This window comes from Hyla sarda, chromosome 3, assembly GCF_029499605.1.
Source record: "Hyla sarda isolate aHylSar1 chromosome 3, aHylSar1.hap1, whole genome shotgun sequence".
Lineage (NCBI taxonomy): Eukaryota > Metazoa > Chordata > Amphibia > Anura > Hylidae > Hyla > Hyla sarda.
The window spans coordinates 199,094,546-199,119,705 of NC_079191.1; the positions used below are offsets into that span (position 1 = coordinate 199,094,546).

General features: G+C 41.5%; 1 protein-coding gene across 6 annotated transcripts in view; it reads left to right on the plus strand.

Moving 5' to 3' along the window:
• The window catches only part of COL19A1 (collagen type XIX alpha 1 chain), a 1,011,804-nt gene that overhangs the window by 694,224 nt on the left and 292,420 nt on the right, over positions 1 to 25,160 (plus strand). For all 6 annotated transcript variants that reach the window (XM_056565831.1, XM_056565835.1, XM_056565834.1 and 3 more), the window contains exons 23-29: positions 3,487 to 3,540; positions 6,804 to 6,857; positions 8,320 to 8,373; positions 9,937 to 10,026; positions 10,451 to 10,495; positions 10,983 to 11,060; positions 22,051 to 22,086. In XM_056565831.1, coding sequence (XP_056421806.1) covers positions 3,487 to 3,540; positions 6,804 to 6,857; positions 8,320 to 8,373; positions 9,937 to 10,026; positions 10,451 to 10,495; positions 10,983 to 11,060; positions 22,051 to 22,086 — 411 coding nt within the window. The remainder of the gene's footprint in view (positions 1 to 3,486; positions 3,541 to 6,803; positions 6,858 to 8,319; positions 8,374 to 9,936; positions 10,027 to 10,450; positions 10,496 to 10,982; positions 11,061 to 22,050; positions 22,087 to 25,160) is intronic.

Sequence of the window (25,160 nt, forward strand, 5' to 3'; positions counted from 1 at the left end):
AATGTATTGAACTTGAAACTTAAATATGTAAGGCCCTGTTCTTTACATTTCCATTACATTTGACTGCCAGAATAGCATATCTTACTGTACAATTCAACCCGGTTTTATCAATTACCTCTGTAAAGGGACCATCCTATAAGCTTTCAATACTCTAACAAAGGAATGGAGGTGCCTGGATTAGAGCACTCCTTTAAATGAAAATAAAAAAGGCATATACACTTTTTACTACAAAGTCCGTAATCCTGACCTTTGCCCATAGATCACTTACATGCAAGCCTATTTTATTCAGTATTTCATATCAGTACTAAGTACTTGACATTGCCTGGTCTTCCTACTTTAACCTTTTGGAACAAGAAAAGCAACAATGACTCTCTCCTCCTCATATCCTGTCTTCATATCCTGACCTTATATCCCAACCTCATATCCTGTCCTCATATCCCATATTCGTATCCAAACCTTATAACCCGTTTTCATATCCCATCCTTATATCTCGACCTTATATCCCAACCACATGTCCCGTCCTCCTATCCTGTCCTCATATGCCATTACCCGCATTAACTATTCTCTGAACCTGCCTGTCAGACAGTTGTCAGGATGTTTAACACCTTAAGGACCAATACAAGTAAACCTTAATGCTCCTGAAAGACCAGGCCTGTTTTTTCAAATCGGGGATGTCTGACTTTATTAGTGATTAACTCTGGTAACGTTTTGCCAATCACGATAATTCTGACTTTGTTTTTTTGTCACAAGATGTCCTTCATGTACATAGTAAAAGTAAGCCGATATCATTTGTAGTTTTTTTTTGCAATGCAAAAAATCATGAAATTTAAAAAAATTTTTTTTTTGCTATTTTAACACTAATAGGTTGCATATATTTATACTTTCTCACCAAATAGTTTATGAAACTTATACTTTCTGATGTGTACTTTATTTTGAAAGCATTTCTTTTGTTTTTAATTAACATTTTAAATGAATTAGAAACCTAACAATTTAACTTGAAATTTAAAAAATGTAGAGAATTTGAAAAGTACATGTTTTTTTAAATATGCTATGCAAGGTTTGCAGAAATTTGAAGGTGGTAGAACATAGGACCCCTCCCCCCCCCCACCCCCCCCCCACCCCCGCCAAATGACCCCATTTGAAAAACTAGACCCCTCAAGGTATTCACTAGGGGGTACAGTGAGTATTTTAACACCATCAGTTTTTTTTTTTGGGCAGGAATTATTACAAATCAGTGTTAAAAATTAGAAATTAGCTTTTTTTTCACAAATGCATCATTTGTGGGGCATATTTTTTGTACATCACTTCTGATATTGCAAGAAATGCACCCTATATTTTATTTAGCTGCTCTGCCCATGTTTGGAAATACCTCTGCTTAGGCTATATTTGGTTCCTTGGCCGCTTGGTAGGACACAGAAGGAGAGGAGCGCCATTTGGCTTTCAGGGCATCATTTTAGGCCGAATGGATTATAGACCGCACTTCATGCCTGCAAAGGGTTTTAGCTGTCAGAACCATACAGAATCCCCACAAGTGACCCCATTTTGCAAACTAAACCCCCTAATGTATTCACCTAGACCATAAGTGAGTACTTTGAGTCCTTTTTGTGTGGCTGGAATGGCTGAAAAATTTACGTTTTCTTTTTTTTCTCACAAAATGCATCATTTGTGGGACATTTTTTTTGTACATTGCATCTGAAAAGTAGAAAATGCACCCCATATTTTATTATGCTGTTTGTCTGGTGTTCGGTAATACCCCCGCTTAGACCATATTTGGTTGCATGGCCAAATGGTGGGACCCAAAAGGAGAGGAGCACCATTTGGCTTTCAGGATATCATTATATAAATACTGCACCCCCAGAAGTGACCCCATTTTCGAAACTACACCCCCTAAAGTATTCACCTAGGGCAAAAGTTAGTACGTTGAGCCTTTATTGTGTGGCTAAAATTGTTTCAAAGTCGGTGGAAAAAAAATACCAATTAGCTTTTTTTTCCACAAATTCTTTATTTGTGGGACATCATTTTGGTAAGTGGCTTTTGAAATGGAGGAAATGCGCCCCAGATTTTATCACGCTGTTCGTCCCGGGCTGGTTGCCTGACTGCCAAGTAGGAGAGGAATCCCCTTTGGCTTTCAGGGCATCATTACATGAATTATAGACCCCACCTCATGCCTGCAAAGGATCAGAGCTGTCAGAAAAATATTGCACCCCTACAAGTATCTTGTCTGGAACAGGGACCGCTCTGATTGTTCCTTGGTTGGCTAGGAGTAAAGTTCCTGATTTATATATCCATCATGTTGTGGGAATAAGCACCCACTCATGGCCAATATATCCATCACTGGGCGTTAAAAAAAAAAAAAATCTTGAAAAAAACTGGCTTATTTTGTTGGAGGGGGGGGTGATAGTCCCCATTCATATTGCATTTCTGCAGCATAGGTGTCCGTTGTCATGTCAAAAAAGGGATGCCAATGTACATTGTAGCAGTTTCATTTAGAAATGAATAGAGCTGCTACAGTATACGTCAGCATCCCTTTTTTTTTACATGATGCTGACGGATACCTCTAACTAGAGATGAGCGAACTTATAGTAAATTCGATTCGTCACGAACTTCTCGGCTCGGCAGTTGATGACTTTTCCTGCACAAATTAGTTCAGCTTTCAGGTGCTCCGGTGGGCAGGAAAAGGTGGATACAGTCCTAGGAGACTCTTTCCTAGGAATGCATCCACCTTTTCCAGCCCACCGGAGCACCTGAAGGCAGAACTAATTTACGCTGGATAAGTCATCAACAGCCGAGCCGAGAAGTTCGTGACGAATCAAATTTACTGTAAGTTCGCTCATCTCTACCTCTAACATACAGCTGAAACGCAGTATGAACGGGATGCAGTGTAGGGTCACATAGAGCGCATCCGCAGCATATTTCACACCGCGGATGGAGGAAATGGCAGTCACTAGTGCGAGATCACTGCTGTGGCTGGGTAGCTCAGTGTGTCTGCTCATGTCTGTCGGAAGGAAATCCGTCACTATGAGTGGACACACAAAGCTACCAAGCTGCAGCAGGGAGCTCATTATTGTGACTGCTGGCAGGAATCCGCAACATGTAATATGCTGTGAATGTGCGCCGTGTGATCCTACACATGATGCATTTTTATTTTTCATTATATTTATTTAATACATTTATTTTTATTTTTTATTTTATTTTTTTTACATTTTTGTTTACTTCTATTGGTCCTTAAGGGGTTAAAATCAACTTTTGACATATCAAAATTATCAGCATTGCGCTCCATTTCCGGACGGCCAAGAGATCTGTCAATTTCTCTGCATAAAAGGTTGTTTTTAATGACAGTAAAGCTTTAAGCATACAGTATATATGGGTTGTGCTTGTATTCTGTTTAGTAGCTGTATTTGTATATTAGAATTTATAACTGGTTTAGTAATAATATTTATGTACAACACATGTTCTCTTTAATGATCATTTCATTTTGTGATAAAGGGTGAACCAGGACATCCAGGATTGCCAGGATTCGCAGGTGCTCCTGGTATTCAGGTATGATTATATACATTTTCTGGCTTGAAAAAAGCCATAATTTATCAGTCTAGATAATGAATGACAATAAATATAAACATTGTAGGTTTAAAAAAATATGTTTGATTTAGCTCTGTGTTGTACACCTGTAAACATTTTTTTTTATTAACTGGTGCCAGATAGTTAAACCGATTTGTAAATTACTTTTATTATAAAAACGTAATCCTTCCAAAACTTATCAGCTGCTGTATGTTCCACAGGAAGGTTCTTTTCTTGAATTTTGTTCTGTCTGACCAGAGTGCTTTCTGCTAACACCTCCAGAGCAGGAGAAAATCCCCATATCAAACCTCTCATGTTCTGGACAGTTTCTGACATGGGCAGAGGTGTCAGCAGAGAGCACTGTGGTCAGACAGAAAAAAATCTAAAAGAAAAGAACTTCCTGTGGAACATACAGCAGCTGATAAGTACTTGAAGGATGAAGATTTTTTTTTTAATATAAGTAATTTACAAATCTGTTTAACTTTTTGGCACCAGTTGATTAAAATAAAATTCCACTGTAGTACCCCTTTAAACTGCCATATTCTTTAGAATCTCCCAATATAACCATTTTTGCAGATAAATTTATTATATTTTGCCACCAAATACTCTTCCTCAAATTTTTCTTCTTTACGCAATTCCACACCATGGCCCTCATTTACTATTGTAAACCCAACATATCTTGTCGGTTTGTGCGCCAGATTCTGGCACGTTGCACCAGAAATCCTGTCTGCACCAGAATTTGTGCATGTTCCTGACATTTTCAAAAAAAATAACATATTTCCACAGAAAATGTGGTGAATTTAAGCTTTGGAAAACCTTACAGATCAGAGATTTGTAAAAAAAAAAAAAGTGCAAAATGTAGGGAAACCTTAGTAAATACTGAGGGTAAAAAAATTGTAGGGAATTAAAACCCACAAAGAAACCTACACAACACTCTTAGTAAATCAGGGCCCATATGTGTTAAATTTGTGTTGTTTACTCCACATTTGGGACATGAAGAATCTTCTTTCCAGAGTTTAACTGGTGAGAAATAAAGGCAATATATCAACTTAAGCTTAGTATATTGAAACCATTTGTTGTAAGAGACCCTTGTTACATTTTGCAGAATCCTTACCCTAAGCTACATCAGCTATCTGTCCTAGTTCACTATTCCATTTAGATCTAATTTTCCTTTGGAAGGACATGTCAATCTCTTTAATCCATTCCTTATGAACTACTCCTGTCCATTTAGTGTTTATATGTTTTTCTTCTAAAATCAAAAATAACCAATGTGTCTTAATTTGGAATATCAATTTATCTACTGTGCATCTCACAGCCTCTTTAGTTTGCAAATACCAAATTTTTATATTATCATTCAAACCATATTCTTTTTTTTCATGTCAAAAGATAATAATTTTTCAATCGTGAAAAGAAATGTGATACCCACTTAGCACCTCTATGTGTCCAAAATTTCTCGTCTATCCCCTAATTAAATTTTAAAAATAGGTGGGGTGAAATCTAAACTTACATCAGTATTTCTGTAAGAACTCGAAGGGTTAACCTTCCCTGAGCTTTGGCATGGCCTGGTTGCTTGGCTATGCCTTAGCCAATCTGGCCTGTGAGCAGCTAACCAGGCTGAGCCTGCACCTCTGGGCTTAGTTAAGTATAATTTGAAATTGGGTAAACTCCTCTCCACTCCTTCTGGTAGGGTTAAATGGGAATATTTAATTCTAGATCTTCCTCTACCCCAGATTAAAGGAGAAATGTGGCGCAAAACTTTTAACTTTTTCTGTGCCCGGGCTGCAAAAACTAAAAAACAAATTTTGTCTCACCTTCCAACGTTTCCCTGTTGCATCGGAATCAGTGCCCCTTTCCTCTGCTGCTGCTCGGCTTCATGCTTCTTAGACTCGGAACGTCACACTGCGGTCAGCGTATTGCTGGCTACAGCGATGTTCCGCCTCGGCTGGTGATAGGCTGAGCACACTGTCATGTAAGGAGCTGGCCCGAGCAGTGTGCTCAGCCTATCACCGGCCGAGGCAGGACATCGCTGTGGCAGGCACTACGCTTACAACAGTGTGACGATCCGAACCTAAGAAGTAGGGAGACAAGCAGCGCCGGAGGAACGGTACACCAATACCGGCAGAACAGAGAACGTAGGAAGGTGAGATAAGTTTGTGTTTTTAGTTTTTGCAGCACAGGAAAAGTTAAGTTTTGCACCACATTTCTCCTTTAACTGATTCTTGCTAGCTTCAAGCCCCATAAACCAGCAATCCAGTATCCATGTTGGAGAAACTCTCAAAAGATATATAAACTGTGGAAGGACCACCATCTTTGTGAGAGCTACTTTATCTGCTTGTACTAGGGGCAGTTTACTCAAAACCCCAATCTTCATTTAAAGGGGTACTCCTGTGGAAAACTTTTTTTTATTTAGATCAAATGGTGCCAAAAAGTTAAACAGATTTGTAAATTACTCCTATTTAAAAATTTTAATCCTTCCAGTACTTTTTATGGGCTGTATACTACAGAGGAAATGTTTTTCTTTTTAGATTTCTCTTATGTCACAACCACGGTGCTCTCTGCTGACCTCTGCAGTCCATTTTTGGAACTGTCAAGAGCAGGAGAAAATCCCCATAGCAAACATATGCTGCTCTGGACAGTTCCTAAAATGGACAGCAGAGGTCAGGAGAGAGCACTGTGGTGGTAACATAAGAGAAATCCAAAAAGAAAAACATTTCCTATGTAGTATACAGCCCCTAATAAGTACTGGAAGGATTAAGATTTTTTTATAGAAGTAATTTACAAATATGTTTAACTTTCTGGCACCAGTTGATTAAAAATAAAAAGTTTTCCACTAGAGTACCCCTTTAAATTTTCATCAAGAAAGGTTTCACATTCAAAGAGAGAAAAGCATCTTTACCATTACCTAGTTCTATGCCAAAATATTTCATTGATTTCACAATTTTAACCCCTGAAACCTCAGTAACCCTTTCTTCCTCAGCTGGCAGGAGGAATGATTTATCCCTCTAGATTTTTGAACCAGATAGCTCCCCTAACTCCTCTAGTAACTCCATAACTTTAGGGAACATCTTTTGTGGGTCCTTTAGAAAAAGGAGCAGATCATCTGCATATAACAGGATTTTGTCCCTCTCTCCTTTCAGTCTAAATCCCTGAATGTTCTCTGATACAGGATACTTAGTTTTATTAGTGCAATATATTTATTTCTGTTTACCCTTTGACAATTATTGATGCTGTTTAAAATGTTTTAGGGCCCAGCAGGGGAACCTGGACCTACAGGACCAAAAGGCTCACCAGGAGAAGCAGTATGTATATTTTCTTTACATCTCAATATTCTTGCTACAAAGGTGACATACATTATTCATAATGTTGCCATGATTAAATTAACCATTTATTGAATCTTCTTGTTAGGGTGTGTTCATATTTGAGGTTTTTTACTTCAATGACAGAACTAAATAGAAAACCAGAAAATATGCTATCCTGGCTTTTTATTCAATAATTGCAATGAAAAACCTGAACCCCTTAGGTTATGTTCACATACAGGCAATTCTGTTTAACCTGTTTGAATACTATCTTGTATTTCTGTCCTATATGCAATAATCCTATTAATTATTAGGCTGCCATTTCGGGTGACCCACTTTCAATGTGGTTACACTCCTGTGCCGTTTTACTTGTATTTGAATTGGATTGTATTTGTGTAATAGAGATTGTTTTGTATAGTTCAGCTGCCTGTGTATTAAATTGGAGGTTGTTGTGATTTGTTATTATGTCACTGAGCTACTGTCAAAACCTGATCTTGGTTGATCAGGATTAAAGCATTAATGGGGTTGTCCAGGGGATAAATTTTATACGTAAAAAACAGCTCAGGATAATCTGCCAATGCTGTTTCCATGGTATAGGTCCGAGCTGTCAAGTGCTTCCTGCTCTCCTTTTGAACACAAAGGAATGCCCACTTTGCCATTCACTAGCTGAGGCAGGTCACCTCTATGGCTAAGGATTGGCTAAGTGGGCATTACTTGGTCAAGGGGAGAGCAGGAAGTGCTTAACAGCGGGGATCGGCACCACCTGAAGATCCATGAACCTTGAGTTCTTTTAAATATTAAACTAATCTTAAACTAATTATATGAGCAACCAGTTTAAAGAGGCCATTTGTCCAACCCCCAAAAAACTGAGAAGGGGGCCCTGATCTCATACTTTTTCTTTTTACAGTTTTTTTTTCAGTTCTTGAGATGTGTGGGTTTATAGTTTGTCTGACACTTAAGGGAATCAGTCAGATGGGCGTGAAATTAATTTTTATAATAGGAGTGAATATTAGGTAGTCAGTGGGACTTTACAGTCAGGGTGTGTATTAGGCATACACAATCCTCAATGTACAGTGCCCACTGAAATATTCAATGAATAGCCTGTCCATGGAATGCACAAATATGCTGGCTCCTCCATAGTGAGAGCTGGTGTAGCCAATATTCACTGGCTAATACATGGAGATCCTTGTAACTAAAAGGGCATTTAAGAATATATTTGTTGTTTGTTTGTTTGTTTAACCACAGTATGCTTATAAAAAGAAGAAAATGTTCAAAAGTTGTACATGATTTAATTGATTTGCTATGATTGAATAATTTGATAGATACACATTTATTTTGTAAATTTGATACAGACACATTCATTTTGTAAATTTTTATGTTGATAACTTAGTAAATATATGGATGTGGAATAAATTTATCATAAAGTGTTTTTGTTTTCTCTTTTAACACTGCTCTTTTACAACAGGGATTATCTGGAGAACATGGAATACCCGGAAAACCAGGCACTAAAGGAGAGAAAGTATGTTTTCTTTCGCTAACTTTATTCTATGTATTTAACTTTAAATGTCACTTTTTGAAGTTACCTTTATATTAAGTAAATCCTTTTTATTGAGTTTGCTCATTTTGTGATTCATTGTTATAGTTAATCTGAAAATATTATAGAATGAGATGTAAGAACAGTGCCTGTATTGTATGACTAAGATGTAATTAGGAGTAAAATAAATTCACCTAGTAATAGTTGCTAAGAAATGTTTATTTCACATATTTAACAATGTCTACCACCCACCTGTGCTAAAATCATAACTGTTTTGTTCAGATCATCACAAAGTTTGCTTCATGTTCTTATGTTGGTTGGAACAAAGTTTAGGCTAAATATTATTATTTCCTGGTAAGCTTTTTTTAGGCTGGGTTCACACATCATAAAATTTGTGTGCACTATGAAAGTGTGCGGAAAAGCATCTGTTAGTGAACACACACTGTTTAAAAAAACAGATAAATGCCCAATTTTTTGTAATTGTAATTTTTTATTGTATGTGAACATAGCCTTACTTGTTTATTGTAGTTAGTTTTTTTTAATTGCTATTTAAAATATTTAATGTACCAAAATATTAAATAACAGCAAAAATAATAATAATGCTCATTCTTTTCTGTATTTGGCAGAAAAATTAAATCTGTAAATTAAATCTGATCATTTTCTTACATTGTGTGACATTGCCTTGGTGTTTTATTGTAGTTACATATATTTTTATGTACTAGCTTTGTAAAGAGAGAGGAGAGAACCAAACCTGTAAAACCCAAGTATGGACCGTACTTTGCTAAAATTTCAGTTCATTGCAAGCTCAAACTTTGGGTGGTTCAGCTTGGCAAAACCTACAAACATCATCCATATGGCAGAAAGGATAAAGAATCAAATGATATCAGGCTATAATGCTTTTTCAAACAGCCAATAAGGAGATAGTGTAAGGGTGATGTCAAAGACAATATAAAAGCCTATGCACATAGCTTCAGCAGCCATTTTAGGGATAGCAGGTGTTAGGTGAATATCTCTGTGAGGGACACTGAGCAGTGAACAACACAGTTGGGGATAAAGCAACAGATATATATATATATATATAGAAATTGTAGTAAAGCAGCTTTGTAGAGAGTGCTCTGCATCGGTTCTGAAAGTAAATTGTGACAGTTTTCTTTTTTGTTTTATACTTTTAAAATAAAAGGCAGGCACCATTTGTTTACACACAGCCAAAAAAGTTGCTGTAAATTTGACATGACTTTTGCACACTCCTGGGTGACCTCACAGTGTTTTAGGGGCTTTAGGGCTATTTGACGGTGTTATACATAATATTTTTGCTATTAGAATATATTTGCCATTAGAACCAGACTTTTTACAAGGGTTCGGCTGAATCAAAGTTTTGAAAAATGTGCTCATCTTCTAGACCACAATGTTAAACCTTGGCAAAAAGTCTTCTGCTAATACAAATGATAGAAAAATATGATAATAAAGGTCTATTTTGCAATGTAATGTTTGCACAATGTGTGTATGAGTTTTCCTTCTATTGAGCATGTAAAAAACTTTATTTCATAGGGGGATTCCGGTGGCCATGTAGGATCTCCTGGACCCCCAGGTCCCAAAGGAGAACCAGGACCACCAGGATTTGGACTACCTGGGGAACCGGTAAGTATTTATGCTTTTACTTTGCACTTCCAATGGCATTTTCATAGCATTTTTTTTCAAGTGTATGCTGTTTGTTTTTCTATATCAAATTATAGAATACAGATGGGTAAATTAGTAAATTGTCTGCTTAATAAAACAGTTTGACTCCATATATAACAGCATTTGTTTTGTCTTACATATGTGTTCAAGTCTTGTGCCATTGTTAAATATCTGACATTTTGGGACATCTGTTTTTGTTAATCACCAACATGTCTTAAATAACTGGATTGAACTGAGACTGTGAAATATTTCATATTGGCAGAATTCATTTTATTAAGCTCAGACACACAGCAATATTTTATTTTGAATACACCTAATAACACAGCTGATGTCATGTGTTTTAAAATGTCTTATGAATTTTTTTCTCACTTTATATTTTTATTAGGGACCAAATGGGATACCTGGTGCACTAGGTCCACGGGGTCCTAAGGTAGGTTTATTTATAGAAACTTTTGTTCAACCATAATTTGCAAATAGACAATGTTCTTGTTTATTTAATGTGTAAATATGGTGTTAGCAATTTTTCTACAAAAATCTGTACATGTGAACTCATATAACAAATAAGATATCCTATTGTATAAAAAAATATCCTCCTCACCTTTCACTACCCTGAAATTTTCCTTTGCCTACCTGCAAGCCTCTGTAATTGTTTACAAACCCTCTCACTTAACAACAATAAACAGAAGATAGGGATATTTTTAGACCTCACATGGAATTCCCCTTTAACAGACATTTTTACTGAAAATTCATTTGGCAGGAGGATCCTATGAGACTTTTACTTGTCCATTGAGCTTGTGCTAAAACGGGAAAAAAAAGTAACATTTTACCAGTCATGCATATATTATTGACCATTTTTTTTTTTTTTTACAAATTAATGAGCCCCTGTCCCTGTAATATATTCAATATTAATTTCACAGGGTGAAAGAGGTTTGCCAGGGGTACAAGGAACATCAGGAGAGCCAGGGTTACCTGGAGCAGTTGCAGAAGGTCCCCAGGTAAGTTAATTGTTTGTTATAAATAAAGTTTAGTAAGAAGGTGATACAAACCGTCATCCTTACACCATTACTGTCATTACAATGGGTGGCTGGCTGGGGAGAGGAGCATAATGCCTACCACTTTCTCGGTTAATAACCCGGTGCAATACGATGAGACCGGATGCAATCAACAACTTTTAAAGGGGTATTCCAGGTTTATACATCTTATCCCCTATCCAAAGGATAGGGGATAATATGAATGATCACTGGGGTCCCTCTGCTGGGGACCCTCACAATCTCAGTGCAGCCCCCGGCATTCTGTGCCAGGTGCCGCTTCCAAGACCACGCCCCCTAGTGATGTCACATTACACCCCTTCCTTTCATGTCTATGGGAGGGGGCTTGATGGCCACTGCTCTTTGCTGCCACCTCTGTCTGTCTCAGGAACTTTTCACTATGGAGATTTGCTCCTGCTCTGGACAGTTCCTGATATATACAGAGGTGTCAGCAGAGAGCACTGTGGTTAGACAGAAAAGAAATTCGAAAAGAACTTCCAGTGGAACATACAGCAGCTGATAAGTACTGGAAGGATTAAGATTTTTAAATAGACATAATTTACAATTTTGTATCATTCTCTGGCATCAGTTCATTTGAAAATGTTTTTTTTTTTTCTTCTGGAGTACCTGTTTAAGGCTATGCAGACTTATAAATTGTGGTAAATTTATTTTTTTGTTACCATATTTAGGATTGTAGCTATTACGCCGAGCGCTCCGGGTCCCCGTTCCTCCCCGGAGCGCTCGCAGCGTCTGCCGGTTCGCAGCGCCCCGGTCAGACCAGCTGACCGGGAACGCTGCGATAATGCCCCTAGCCGGGATGCGATCCGCGTTGCGGGATGCGCCCGCTCGCGGTTCGCATCCCGGACCGCTTACCAGACTCGTTCCCCGTCTGTTCTGTCCCGGCGCGCGTGGCCCCGCTGCCTAAGGCGCGCGCGCCGACTCTTTGCGATTTAAAGGGCCGGTGCGCCGCTGATTGGCGCCTGGTTCTAATTAGTGTGTTCACCTGTGCATTTCCCTATATAACTTCACTTCCCCTTACCTTCCTCACCCGATCTTGTTGCCATTGTGCCAGGGAAAGCGTTCTTTGTATGTCCCAAGCCAGTGTTCCAGACCTCTTGCCGTTGCCCCTGACTACGATCCTTGCTGCCTGCCCTGACCTTCTGCTACGTCCGACCTTGCTCTTGCCTATCCCTTGTACAGCGCCTATCTCAGCAGTCAGAGGTTGAGCTGTTGCCGGTGGATACGACCTGGTTGCTACCGCTGCTGCAAGTCCATCCCGCTTTGCGGCGGGCTCTGGTGAATACCAGTAGCAACTTAGAACCGGTCCGCCGGCACGGTCCACGCCAATCCCTCTCTGACACAGAGGATCCACCTCCAGCCTGCCGAATCCTGACAGTAGATCCGGCCATGGATCCCGCTGAGGTCCCGCTGCCAGTTGTCGCTGACCTTACCATGGTGGTCGCCCAGCAGTCGCAACAGATAGCACAACAAGGCCATCAGCTGTCTCAACTGACTGGTATGCTACAACAGCTTCTACCACAGCTACAGCAACCATCTCCTCCGCCAGCTCCTGCACCTCCTCCGCAGCGAGTGGCCGCTTCCAGCCTCCGCTTATCTTTGCCAGACAAATTCGATGGGGACTCTAGACTTTGCCGTGGTTTTCTCTCGCAATGTTCCCTGCATTTGGAGATGATGTCGGACCAATTTCCAACTGAACGGTCGAAGGTGGCTTGCGTGGTCAGTCTCCTATCTGGGAAGGCCCTGTCATGGGCCACACCGCTCTGGGACCGCAATGATCCTGTCACTGTCACTGTTCAGTTCTTCTTCGCTGAGCTTCGTAGTGTCTTCGAGGAACCAGCCCGAGCTTCTTCTGCCGAGACTGCCTTGCTGAACCTCGTTCAGGGTAATTCTTCCGTAGGCGAGTACGCCATCCAATTTCGTACCCTCGCCTCTGAATTTTCTTGGAATAACGAGGCCCTCTGCGCGACCTTCAAAAAAAGGCCTATCCAGTAACATCAAAGATGTGCTGGCCGCACGAGAAATTCCTGCCAACCTGCATGAACTTATTCATTTGGCCACCCGCATTGACATGCGCTTTTCCGAAAGACGCCTGGAGCTCCGTCAGGATATGGATTTTATTCGCACTAGGCGGTTTCTCTCCCCGTCTCCTCTCTTCTCTGGTCCGCTGCAATCTGTTCCTGTGCCTTCTGCCGTGGAGGCTATGCAAGTAGACCGGTCTCGCCTGACACCACAAGAGAGGACACGCCGCCGCAATGAGAACCTATGCCTGTACTGTGCCAATACCGAACACTTCCTGAAGGATTGTCCTATCCGTCCTCCACATCAGGAAAGACGCACTCCGATTCCGCACAAAGGTGAGACAGCTCTAGGTGTGAACTCTGCTTCTCCACGTCTTACTGTGCATGTGCGGATTTCTTATTCTAACTCCTCCTTCTGTGGCCTTCTTGGATTCTGGATCTGCAGGAAATTTTATTTTGGCCTCTTTCGTTAACAGGTTCAACATCCCAGTGACCAGTCTCGCCAGACCTCTCTACATTGCTTCTGTTAATGGAGAAAGATTGGACTGTACAGTGCGTTACCGCACAGAACCCCTGTTAATGTGCATTGGACCTCATCAAGAAAAAATTGAATTTCTGGTCCTCTCTAATTGCACTTCTGAAATTCTTCTCGAACTGCCTTGGCTCCAACGCCATTCCCCTACCCTTGACTGGACCACCGGGGAAATCAAGAACTGGGGTGCTTCTTGCCACAAAAAATGCCTCACGCCTGCCCCCAGTCCCGCCAGTCAAACTCCTGTGGCTCCTCCTATACCAGGTCTCCCCAAGGCCTATTTGGACTATGCCGATGTTTTTTGCAAAAAACAAGCAGAGAATTTGCCTCCTCACAGGCCTTATGATTGCCCTATTGATCTCCTTCCTGGTACTACTCCACCCCGGGGCAGGATCTACCCTCTGTCAGCTCCGGAGACACAAGCCATGTCGGATTACATCCGACATGAAAATTTAAAAAGGGGATTCATCCGCAAGTCCGCCTCCCCTGCCGAAGCGGGGTTCTTCTTTGTCTCCAAAAAAGACGGTTCCTTACGGCCATGCATCGATTACCGCGGTCTTAATAAGATCACTATAAAAAAACGCTATCCCCTGCCTCTTATCTCACAACTCTTTGACCGCCTACGTGGCGCTAACATCTTCACCAAATTGGATTTAAGAGGTGCATATAATCTCATCCGCATCATGGAAGGGGATGAGTGGAAGACCGCATTTAATACCAGAGACGGACACTTTGAATATCTGGTTATGCCCTTTGGGCTCTGCAACGCCCCTGCTGTCTTCCAGGACTTTGTGAATGAAATTTTTCGTAATCTGTTATATACTTGTGTTGTGGTTTACTTGGACGACATTTTGATTTTCTCTTCTAACCTCGAAGAACACCGCCGTCATGTCCGTCTTGTGCTCCAGAGACTCCGTGACAATCAATTATATGCCAAGATGGAGAAATGTCTCTTTGAATGCCAAACTCTTCCCTTCCTAGGATATTTAGTCTCTGGCCAGGGACTTCAAATGGACCCAGACAAACTGTCAGCCGTGTTAGATTGGCCACGCTCCTCCGGTCTCCGAGCTATCCAATGCTTCTTGGGGTTTACCAATTACTACCGACAATTTATTCCACATTTTTCCAAAACTGCCTTTTCTTCTGCTCCTGTACTCTCCAGACCTGATCCATCTAAACCCTTCTTACTGGAGGTAGACGCCTCCTCGGTGGGAGCTGGAGCTGTACTCCTACAAAAAGACTCTTCTGGACATAATATTACCTGTGGTTTCTTTTCTAAGACCTTCTCCCCGGCGGAGAAAAATTACTCCATTGGTGATCGAGAACTGCTGGCCATAAAACTAGCCCTCGAGGAATGGAGGCACCTGCTGGAGGGTTCCAAATACCCAATTATCATCTACACTGATCACAAGAATCTCTCTTATCTTCAGTCGGCCAAATGGCTGAACCCACGCCAGGCTAGGTGGTCGTTGTTTTTTGCCCGTTTTATTTTGAGATTCATTTTCGTCCTGCTGATAAAAACATCAGGGCTGATGCCCTCTCTCGTTCCTCTGATGCCTCCGAAACGGAAGCCCCACTGCAACACATTGTTCCTCCTGAATGTCTGATCTCCTCTTCCCCAGCTTCCATCAGACAAACACCTCCTGGAAAGACTTTAGTCCCTCCACGCCAACGCCTCAAGATCCTCAGGTGGGGACACTCCTCGTACCTCGCCGGCCATGCTGGCGTCAAGAAGTCCATCCAACTCATCTCTCGATTTTATTGGTGGCCTACTCTGGAAGCGGATGTTGCTGATTTTGTTCAGGCTTGTACAGTCTGTGCCCGGGACAAGACTTCTAGCCAGGAGCCTGCCGGCCTCCTTCATCCTCTGCCTGTCCCTGAGCTACCATGGTCTCAGATTGCCATGGACTTTAGAACGGATCTGCCTTTATCCCATGGCAACTCAGTCATTTGGGTGGTCGTTGATCGTTTTTCCAAGATGGCACATTTTATTCCACTTCCAGGCCTTCCTTCTGTGCTACAGTTGGCGAAAAAATTTTTGTGCACATTTTTCGCCTTCACGGGCTTCCCACGCATATCGTCTCGGATAGAGGCGTTCAATTTGTGTCGAAATTCTGGAGAGCTCTCTGTAACCAACTAAAAATCAAATTAAATTTCTCGTCTTCCTATCATCCCCAATCCAATGGGCAAGTAGAGAGAGTTAACCAGGTTCTTGGTGACTATTTGCGACATTTTGTTTCCTCCCGCCAGGATGAATGGGCCAATCTTCTACCCTGGGCTGAATTCTCGTACAATTTCAAAGACTCTGAATCCTCCACTAAATCCCCGTTCTTTGTGGTGTACGGCCGTCACCCTCTGCCCCCCCTCCCCACTCCCACGCCTTCTGGTTTGCCCGCTGTTGACGAAGTTACCCGGGACTTCTCTACCATCTGGAAAGAGACTTAAAAATCATTCCTACAGGCCTCATCCCGGATGAAGAAGCATGCCGACAAAAAGTGAAGAAATCCTCCTGTCTTTGCTCCTGGAGACAAGGTGTGGCTCTCCGCCAAGTATATCCACTTCCGTGTCCCCAGTTATAAACTGGGACCACGTTATCTTGGACCCTTTAAAATCAAGTGCCAAATCAATCCTGTCTCCTACAAACTCCTTCTTCCCCCTTCTCTCTGTATTCCTAACGCTTTTCATGTTTCCTTAAACCTCTTATCCTTAACCGATTCTCTCCCAAGGTTGTCGCTCCTACTCCTGTCTCCGGGTCCTCAGATGTCTTCTCGGTTAAAGAAATTCTCGCGTCTAAGTGGGTCTGAGGTGAAAAAAAAATTCTCGTAGATTGGGAGAATTGCGGCCCTGAGGAGAGGTCGTGGGAACCCGAGGATAACATTCTCGACAAGGACCTCATTCACAAATTTTCAGGTTCCAAAAAGAGAGGGGAGACCCAAGGGGGGGGGGTACTGTTACGCCGAGCGCTACGGGTCCCCGCTCCTCCCCGGAACGCTCGCAGCGTCTGCCGGTTCGCAGCGCCCCGGTCAGACCAGCTGACCGTGAACGCTGCAATAATGCCCCTAGCCGGGATGCGATCTGCGTTGCGGGACGTGCCCGCTCGCGGTTCGCATGCCGGTCCGCTTACCAGACTCGTTCCATGTCTGTTCTGTCCCGGCGCGCGCGGCTCTGCTCCCTAGGGCAAGCGCGCGCCGGTTCTCTGCGATTTAAAGGGCCGGTGCGCCGCTGATTGGCGCCTGGTTCTAATTAGTGTGTTCACCTGTGCACTTCACTATATAACTTCACTTCCCCTTCCCTTCCTTGCCAGATCTTGTTGCCATTGTGCCAGTGAAAGCGTTCTTTGTATGCCCCAAGCCAGTGTTCCAGACCTCTTGCCGTTGCCCCTGACTACGATCCTTGCTGCCTGCCCTGACCTTCTGCTACGTCCGACCTTGCTCTTGCCTGATCCCTTGTACCGCGCCTATCTCAGCAGTCAGAGAGGTTGAGCCGTTGCCGCTGGATACGACCTGGTTGCTACCGCCGCTGCAAGACCATCCCGCTTTGCGGCGGGCTCTGGTGAATACCAGTAGCAACTTAGAACTGGTCTGCCGGCACGGTCCACGCCAATCCCTCTCTGACACAGAGGATCCACCTCCAGCCTGCAGAATCCTGACAGTAGCGGTTCTGTTATATGTGTGTGTGTGTTTGTGTGTGTGTATTACTATTTCTCCAAGGGTATGCACACTTTTCTATCTGTATCTCTATGTTACAGGTAGTGAAGGGGTAAATGTCATTTCATTTGCCAATCATTTTCAGATTTAAAATATTTGTTTCAGATAAAAATCCTTTTAATTTTGCACATAATCGTGTTAAATGTCAAGACGTAAAGCCATCTTGTAATTTTGTTTCATTCACGGTATTCTGTGCAAACTGGACAAAACTGTGGGATGGTGGGAAGATGAACACAGCTTTCATATTTTATTTTACATGTTTTAGTTTCGTATTAACATTCCCAAAAGTTTTCTGTGGTTTAAGTTACAACATGCTCCAGGCATTTTCAAATAGTTATGCTTATAGCATTTCTTGTCCACCTTTCTAGCTTTAAACACATTTCTCTCTTTTAAGTAAATGTTTTGTTGCTATCCACTGACCTAATATGTTCATCCCCGTCATAGAACAGCATCAGCTTAATATTTATTCATACCTTTTTTAATTGGTTTTACTTTCTGCATCCTTTCACAACTATCCAACTAGATATTAGCGGACATGTTTTAATCAGGCGCAGAGGAGTTTGTTCTTCCTTTACTGCTCGGCATTACATCGGCCTTTGGCATTACTGAGGGCTTAGAGCACTTGATCCACTAAAAAGTATTTTTGTAAAAGTTGAGTTTTCAGCTTTAGTATCTAGGAGCTGAATACAAACATAGAAATGCTTTTAAGAAAACTACATATAAAATTATTTACCTATATTGTTGCTGCCTTATCCATTACGGTACATTACGGACTAAGTGTGAATTCATTTTTAGAAAAATATCTACACTGATGATGTATTGACTTGTCCGATAGAGAGCTAGAAGAATTTTTTACTTCCTTTCATGCTATCAAAAAGTTCAATGATAAAATGTTGTCGTTTTTGCAAACCTTACTAATGGAATCTGAGAAACGTACTGCATACAGAATGCATAGATTAGTATGCAGGGAGCTCTGCTATGAGGTAATATTTAGTAAGCAAAGAGACTGGTGCAGTGAAATAGTGGGAATTGTGATTGCCTCCATCAGTGCCCGTCTGGGACCAAAAATAGGCCCAGGCATTTTAGACTAAGCAGACCACTCAATTTCTGGGTGTGGCTATGTGAGGGCACAAAGGGAAGGGGTCACATGGTTAGGCATATTAGGGTACATAACATATATAAAAAAAAAAAAAAAATATATATATATATATATATATATATATATATATATATATATAAACATAGGTAAGACAATTTCACATGATAAAAACTATGTAGCTCTAAATCAGTGTTTCTCATGTGTGGTCCTCAAGACCTGGGTTTCCTTTACAGGTGATGTAATTATGGTCAGTGAATCAGGCATCACCACGATTATATCACCTGTGAAAGACTAGTGTTAAGCGCAAATATTCGAATAGCAAATTTTTATCAAAATATATTTATTATAAAAATATTCCTTTTTTTTTCACAGTACAGATCCCAATGATGTGGACTGTGTAAATAAAAAGTGACCATCCCTACCTGCTTCCAACTTGTGGTCCAAATAAGGCGAATAAGCGCAAATTTGCGAATATCGCCACTTCCGGAGGACACTGATCCCTCCCTTCTTTTAGCTTGTGGGCCAATGAGAAGAATACGAATACAGTTGTCAGAGGTTAGCAACATCCCTAGCAACCAAAAGGAAAGTAGTTAGTTGAAAGATATAATCGCGCATGCACATTTTGCAAATTTCATTATGAATTTCACATCGAAAAAAAAGTTAACAAATATGCAAAATTTGCGAATATAGGACGAATATTCATCCATATATTCACAAAATATTGTGAATTTGAATATGGCCTATGTCGCTCATCACTATGAAAGACTAAGGGAATCCTGAAAACATAACCTGTTGGGGGGTCTTGAGGACCACGCTTGAAAAACACTGCTCTAAATAAATCTATATATATAAAACTCAACGTGTGTGTGTGTGTGTGTGTATGTGTGTATGTTCCAACATCACGTCCAAACGGCTAAAGATATTAACATGAAACTTGGCACACATGTTACTTATATGCCAACAACAAACTTGGGATAGGTAATTTAACCCTTACTCACCCCCATTTGCCAGGGGCGGGGCTTATGTTTAAAGTCCCATACAAGTCTACGGGAAATATGTTACTGCATAACTTCCAAACGGCTGGAGATATTTCCATAATACTTGGTCACATGTTACTTATATGTCAACAACTAACATAGGATAGGTGATTTAACCCTTACTCACCCCCATTTGCCAGGGGTGGGGCTTATGTTTAAAGTCCCATACAAGTCTACGGGAAATATATGTTACTGCATAACTTCCAAACGGCTGGAGATATTTTGATAATACTTGGTCACATGTTACTTATATGTCCACTTAAAATATAGGATAGTTAATTTAACCCTTAACTACCCCCATTTGTGATGGTCAGCGTTTTTGTGTAAAGTCCCATGCAAATCAAGGGGAAATGTATCTTCCCCCATGACTTCCTTACTGCTGGAAATATTTCAATACCTGGTATACATTACGGGTCAGGATATGAGGTCGAGATATGAGGTCGAGATAGGAGGACGGGATATGAGGTCGGGATAGGAGGTCGGGATAGGAGGACGGGATAGGAGGACGGGATAGGAGGTCGGGATAGGAGGTCGGGATAGGAGGACGGGATAGGAGGACGGGATAGGAGGACGGGATAGGAGGATTGGAGGACTGGTTAGGAGGACTGGATAGGAGGACTGGATAGGAGGACTGGATAGGAGGACTGGAAAGTAGGACGGGATAGGAGGACGGGATAGGAGGTCAGGATAGGAGGACGGGATAGGAGGTCAGGATAGGAGGTGAGATAGGAGGTAGAGATAGGAGCACGGGATATGAGGACGGGATAGGAGATCAGGATAGGAGGTTCGGGATAGGAGGTTGGGATTAGATGGACCGGATAGGAGGATGGGAAAGGAGGACAGGATATGAGGTCGGGATAGGAGGTCGGGATAGGAGGTTGAGATAGGCGGTCGGGATAGGAGGTCGGGATAGGAGGTCAGGATAGGAGGTCAAGATAGGAGGTCGGGATAGGAGGTCAGGATAGGAGGTCGAGATAGGAGGTAGGGATAGGAAGATGGGATAGGAGGCCGGGATATAAGGACGGGATATGAGTACAGGATATGAGGTCGAGATAGGAGTTCGGGATAGGAGGTTGGGATATGGGGTTGGGATATGACAACAATATATGAGGACTGGATATGAAGTGAAAAGCTTCCTCCTTTGTTTATTTTCCTCCCCAACAAGGATTAGGAAGGAAAAACTGGGCAACGCCTGGTACTCAGCTAGTGATTACTAAAAACTGTACGTACACATACGTGGTGTATGATTTTGTTCCTGTTAAAGTCATTAGTTCCTAGTTGCTATTAAAGGCCAGCCAAAGCTACACACTTGTTTTTGTAGCCTTATACAGTTTGTAGTAGAGCATATTGTCCACCTCTCATAAATGTGCCCTTTATATATTTTCCTGTTAAACTAATTTGGACCTAATTTGGGCCAATTACTGTGAAAGGCCAGCCAAAGCTACACACTTGTATTTGTAGTCTAATACAGTTTTAAGCATAATAGAGCGCATTGTTCTCCTCTCATAAGTGCAACATATTCACACGCAGCTGGTGTATAAATATGTCAGGCAGAGAAGTGCCAGGACATGAACAGAGGAGTGGCAGAGGCCTAAATTCATCAGGCGCAGGCAGAGGTCGCAGCAGAGTAGGGGCGTGTGGCAGCAGGAGTCGCAGGGAGAGGTCCGAGCTCCCGGTGTCAGCTAGCAGTCTTGTCTCAACCAGCAACCCAGCAGCTGTGATTGATTGGTTTCTCTCGATCACCCACTTCATCCCAAGTGACATCCGACACCCCCAGTCAACAGTCAGTGGGTTCCTCAGAATCAACCCTCAGTTGGCATGGCCCTCATACTGCTGCTGCCACCTCCAGGCTCTGTCATTGCGCCACCATATGGTCTCCTCATGCTGATGCTGCCACTTCCAGGCTCTGTCATTGTGCCGCCATATGGACTCCTCATGCTGATGCTGCCACCTCCAGGCTCTCTCATTGTGTGGCCAAATGGTCTCCTCTTACTGATACTGCCACCTCCAGGCTCTGTCATTGTGCCACCATATGGTTTCCTCATACTGCTGTCACATTAAACTTGTGAATCTATTCAAAATCTTCAATTTACATTAAAACAAATCTATATAGTCTTTTCAAGACTGAAGCCCTGTGGTCATTGTCATATATTACCTCTGGAATTACCACAAGAATCCAATGAAACAGGTTCAACAGTTCCACAGCGAATGTTTCTCAGGGGGCTTCCTTCCTCCAGCTCCTCCAGCCCCCCTGTTAATAGTATGAGCACCCTCTATTTTACTCTGGCAGATATGCAGTATCAGACCTATATTAACAACTCAACCTATGTTGTAATTCTGTGGAATTATACCATTCACTAGTTGTCCTGTGTGACTCTGTTGTTTCTGTTTTGGAGTCTGTTATACCTCGTGTGATTTTTAATGTGATAATAATAAAATGTATTAATTGTTAGTATACATTGGAGTCTATAGCTCTATATTCTATTGGTGTACTTTTAAATACCTTGTAATTTAATATTTTCTTATTTCTTTGTTACTTACAGGGTCCAATAGGACAACCAGGAATTCCAGGTATACAGGTAAGTGTTAATGTTTGTAGAATTTTTTTTTAGAACATTTATCAACAACATAAAACCACCACTGAGTACAGAGACATGTACAATGGAATACAACTAAAAGCACTGGTAGTCATGAGATACAGTAATATAAATAATATCTAATCATTCCTAGGTGTTTTAGGGACCTACTACTGATCTTAACTGAGAAAAATACATATCACCACATTATAAAGAGAGGGTAAGCTACTGACTAGCTGGGACATTTAGAAGGACTTAAACAGTATGCAACCAAGGAGATATGTCAATGCAAATAAATGGTGCGGATAAATAACTGGGAACATAATTAGTTTGGGTTGAGGAGTTCCACACTCCACACACTTTGTCAAACGTACGTTTCAAACTCCTATTCATAAATACTACATACTCACATGGGAGGATTGAATAAAGCAGGCGTTTCCCCTGGTACCAATGAATGTGCCGCAGACTTGTTTTCAGGTTCTTCCACTCAGGCGTGCTGGGCGAGATGAGTGCAGGTATAATGTTGGGGCTCACAGTGGGTGCATTTCTGCAGCATTTTAGCAGCTCTTTGAGCTTAACCCCTTAAGGACCAAGCCCATTTTTACCTTAAAGGGGTGCTCTGGCCCCAAGACATCTTATTCCCTATCCCCGCAATCTAGCATGCAGCACCCACCTGTAAGTACTCCCGGAAATGCTGGAGGTTCGCAGTCTTTTGCCTCCCATCCACAGGGACGGATTATCGTGATGTCATGACCCGTCCCCTCATGACATTACACCCCGCCCCCTCAATGCAAGTCTATGGGAGGGGACGTGACGGCCGGAGTACCCCTTTAAGGACCAGAGCGTTTTTTGCACATCTGACCACTGTTTTACTTATGAATTTGATTCCGAGGTTGCTTTTTCATGACATATTCTACTTTAACATAGTGGAAATTTTTGCAGATAATTGCATCATTTCTTGGTAAAAAATTCCAAAATGTAATGAAAAATTAGGAAATTTAGCATTTTTCTAACTTTGAAGCTCTCTGCTTGTAAGGAAAATAGACATACCAAATAAATGATATATTGATTCACATACACAATATGTCTACTTTATGTTGGCATTTTGGAAAGCAAATTTTGCTGAAATGGTTTTTGGGGGGCATGTCGCATTTAGGAAGCCCCTATGGTGCCAGAACAGCAAAAAAAAAAAAAATCACATGGCATACTATTTTGGAAACTACACCCCTCAAGGAATGTAACAAGGGGTACAGTGAGCCTTAACACCCCACAGGTGTTTGACAACTTTTCGCTAAACTTGGATGTATAAAACATTTTTTTTCCACTAAAATGCTAGTTTTCCACAAAAATTTTTATTTTTACAAGAGGTAATAGGAGAAAATGCTGCGAAGTTTGTAACCCCATCTGTTCTGAGTGTGGAAATACCCCATGAGTGGACGTCAAATGCACTGTTGGGCGCACTACAATGCTCAGAAGAGAAGGAATAACATTTGGCTTTTGGAAAGCAAATTTTGCTGAAATGGTTTTTGGGACTATGTCGCATTTAGGAAGCCAGAACAGCAAAAAAAAAAAAATACATGGCATACTATTTTGGAAATTTTACCCCTCAATTTGTTTGACGACTTTTTGTTAAAGTCGGATGTGTAAATGGAATTTTTTTTCCTAAAATGCAATTTTTTCCCCAAATTTACCATTTTTACAAGAGGTAATAGGAGAAAATGCCCCCCAAAATTTGTAACCCCATTTCTTCTGAGTATGGAAATATCCCATGTGTGGATGGAAACTGCTCTGTGGGCAAACTACAATGCTCAGAAGAGAAGGAGCACCAGGAGACATGTGCATTTATAAAGCCCCCATGTTGCCAGAACAGTGGACCCCCCACATGTGACCCTATTTATGAAACTACACCCCTCACAGAATGTAACAATGGGTAAAGTGAGCATTTACACCCCACTGGCATTTGACAGATCTTTGCAACAGTGTTCTGTGCAAATGAAAAAAAAACATTTCATTTTCATGGATTACTGTTCCAAAAATCTGACACCTGTGGGGCGTACATGCTCACTGCACCCTTTAGTAAATTCTGTGAAGGGTGTAGTTTCTAAAATGGGGTCACATGTGGGGGCTTTGTAAACACACATGGCCTTCAATTCCAGCCAAATTCTCTCTCCAAAAACCCAATGGCGCTCCTTACTCTTCCTAGCTCTGTAATGTGCCGCCGCAGAGCACTTTACATCCACAAATGGGGTATTTATATACTCGGAAGAAATGGTGTTACAAATTTTGGGGGGCTTTTTTCATTACCCTTTGTGAAAATGAAAAATTTGGGATAACACCAGCATTTTAGTGAAGAAATACAAATTTTTCATTTTCACGTCCAAATTTAACGAAAAATTTTCAAACACTTGTGGGGTGTTTAGGCTAACTAAACCACTTTTTATGTTCTGTGAGGGGTGTAGTTTGCAAAATGGGTCACACGTGGGTGTTTTTTTGTGTGTGTGTGTGTGTGTTTGTCAGAACCGCTGTAACGATCAGCCACCCCTGTGCAGATCACCTCAAATGTACATAGTGCTACACTTCTGAGCTTTGTTGTGCGCCCACAGAGCATTTTACATCCACATATGGGGTATTTCCGTACTCAGGAGAAGTTGAATTACAATTTTTGGGGGTCTTTTTTCCTTTTACCTCTTGTGAAAATGAAAAGTATGGGGTAACATCAGCATGTTAGTGTAAAAAAAATTACAATAACATGCTGGAGTAGACCCCAACTTTACCTTTTTATAAGGCGTTGTGGACTGGAATTCCCAAGGGGGTAGAGGTATGCCCTTGGTCGTTAAGTACCAGGACATCAGAGTGTACCTGTACGCCCTTGGTCCTTAAGGGATTAAACTAGATCCGCTAGAAAACTTCTGGAAACTTTTTTTTTAATCAACTGGGGCCAAAAAGTTAGACAAATTTGTAAATTACTTCTATTGAAAAATATTAATCCTTCCAGTACTTATTAGCTGCTGTATCATCCAAAGGAAGTTCTTTTCATTTTGAATTTTTTTTTCTGTCAGACCACAGTGCTCTGCTTA